General features: G+C 45.3%; 1 protein-coding gene across 1 annotated transcript; it reads right to left on the bottom strand.

Annotated features, from left to right (window-relative positions):
* Nucleotides 1–424: 424 nt before the first annotated feature.
* LOC311256221 (phospholipid scramblase 1-like) lies at nucleotides 425–1,240 on the bottom strand (the record flags this gene model as incomplete). The annotated part of the gene is made up of 1 exon (XM_084351070.1): nucleotides 425–1,240. One exon carries the CDS (start codon nucleotides 1,238–1,240, stop codon nucleotides 425–427), a length of 816 nt encoding a protein of 271 aa, XP_084207196.1.

The following is a 1,240-nucleotide window of genomic DNA, read 5'->3' as shown; positions in this document are numbered from 1 at the left end:
TACATGGACATCTTAACCATTCAGTAGAGGTTCATAATAACAACGCTGCGTGGATGTTGTTTGAGCCCAATTGAACTAAGAAATATAAAAATGAAAATTTTTTCAGACCAGAACTGAAATGGTACATAATGGTAGAGATTAGACTGGAGTAGCTGATGCATAGTCGGAAACAGCTGCCTCAACATGTCCCTCATCCAGATAACACACACAGAATGGGAGTCTCCCGGGGCTCAAATACAGCCTACATTCCTTTCAACATTTCAACTCTAACATAAAACTGTAAAGGGAAGAATGTATAGCTCAAATGCTCACTATAACTTCTGGTGCTGCCTAGAGATAGCATTGTAAACTCAGGGTTAAATCATTGTAAATCAGTACATCTGCCTTAAAAATCCTGTCTCAATGTTATGCCATGAAATGTTTATCAATTCTGTTTTGGTTTATTCTCAAAAAACATGAAATCAACAAGGAAGCATGCTCCTAACATCACAGCTTTTATCTTCACATCCAGATCCATTGGAAATGAGATCCCAAAGTTATCTGCATCTGTGAAGCCTTCCTGCATGAACCCACCCCACTGCTTACTGATCTGTCCCACCACAGCTGACTCATCCAAGGACATCACCTCAAAAATGACATCAGACATGCATGTACAGTCACAGCATGGCCCCTTGATCTTCAGTTGGGGCTTCCTCATCTCATCCAGGATGGTAAACTTGGGAAAAACGGGGTGCCAGTCCTGCTCCATGAAACCAATGGGGTTACCAGGAGGGCTCTGCACCTCCAGCTCCTGAAGGCAGCAGGGGAAGCAGCACAAGGTGCACCTTAGCGGGCGAGTCAGGGTCAAGATTTCCTGTCCCGTGTTATCATTAAGGTGAATAGTAAAAGGTCGAGCAGGGCCACACTGCAAGGTGAAGATGTCATTTTCCTCTGTAGCCACAAACACCTGTTGGCCCATACTATTTTTTATTGTGTAAACATTGTGCATCTCCCAGCCAGTAACAATTTCAGCCACGTTGACCCTCTGATGCACCAGGAGCTGGTCAATCTGAGTCAAGTACTCCAGTCCAGGTGGGCAGCCCGCAGGTCGACCAGGTGTGGGAGGGAGTGTGTATGGTGGTGGAGGGGCTGCTGCTCCATAGTTCACTGGAGCTGGATATACTGCATTATGACCAGGCTGCATCCCAACATAGTACACTGGTACCTGAGGCAGAGGTTGAATATTTTCCTGATATTCCAT

This window comes from Pagrus pagrus (genome assembly GCF_965226575.1).
Source record: "Pagrus pagrus genome assembly, chromosome: 4".
NCBI classification, from domain to species: domain Eukaryota; kingdom Metazoa; phylum Chordata; class Actinopteri; order Spariformes; family Sparidae; genus Pagrus; species Pagrus pagrus.
The sequence above is the reverse complement of the archived record's forward strand: the minus strand, read 5'-3'. Positions and strand labels throughout refer to the sequence as shown.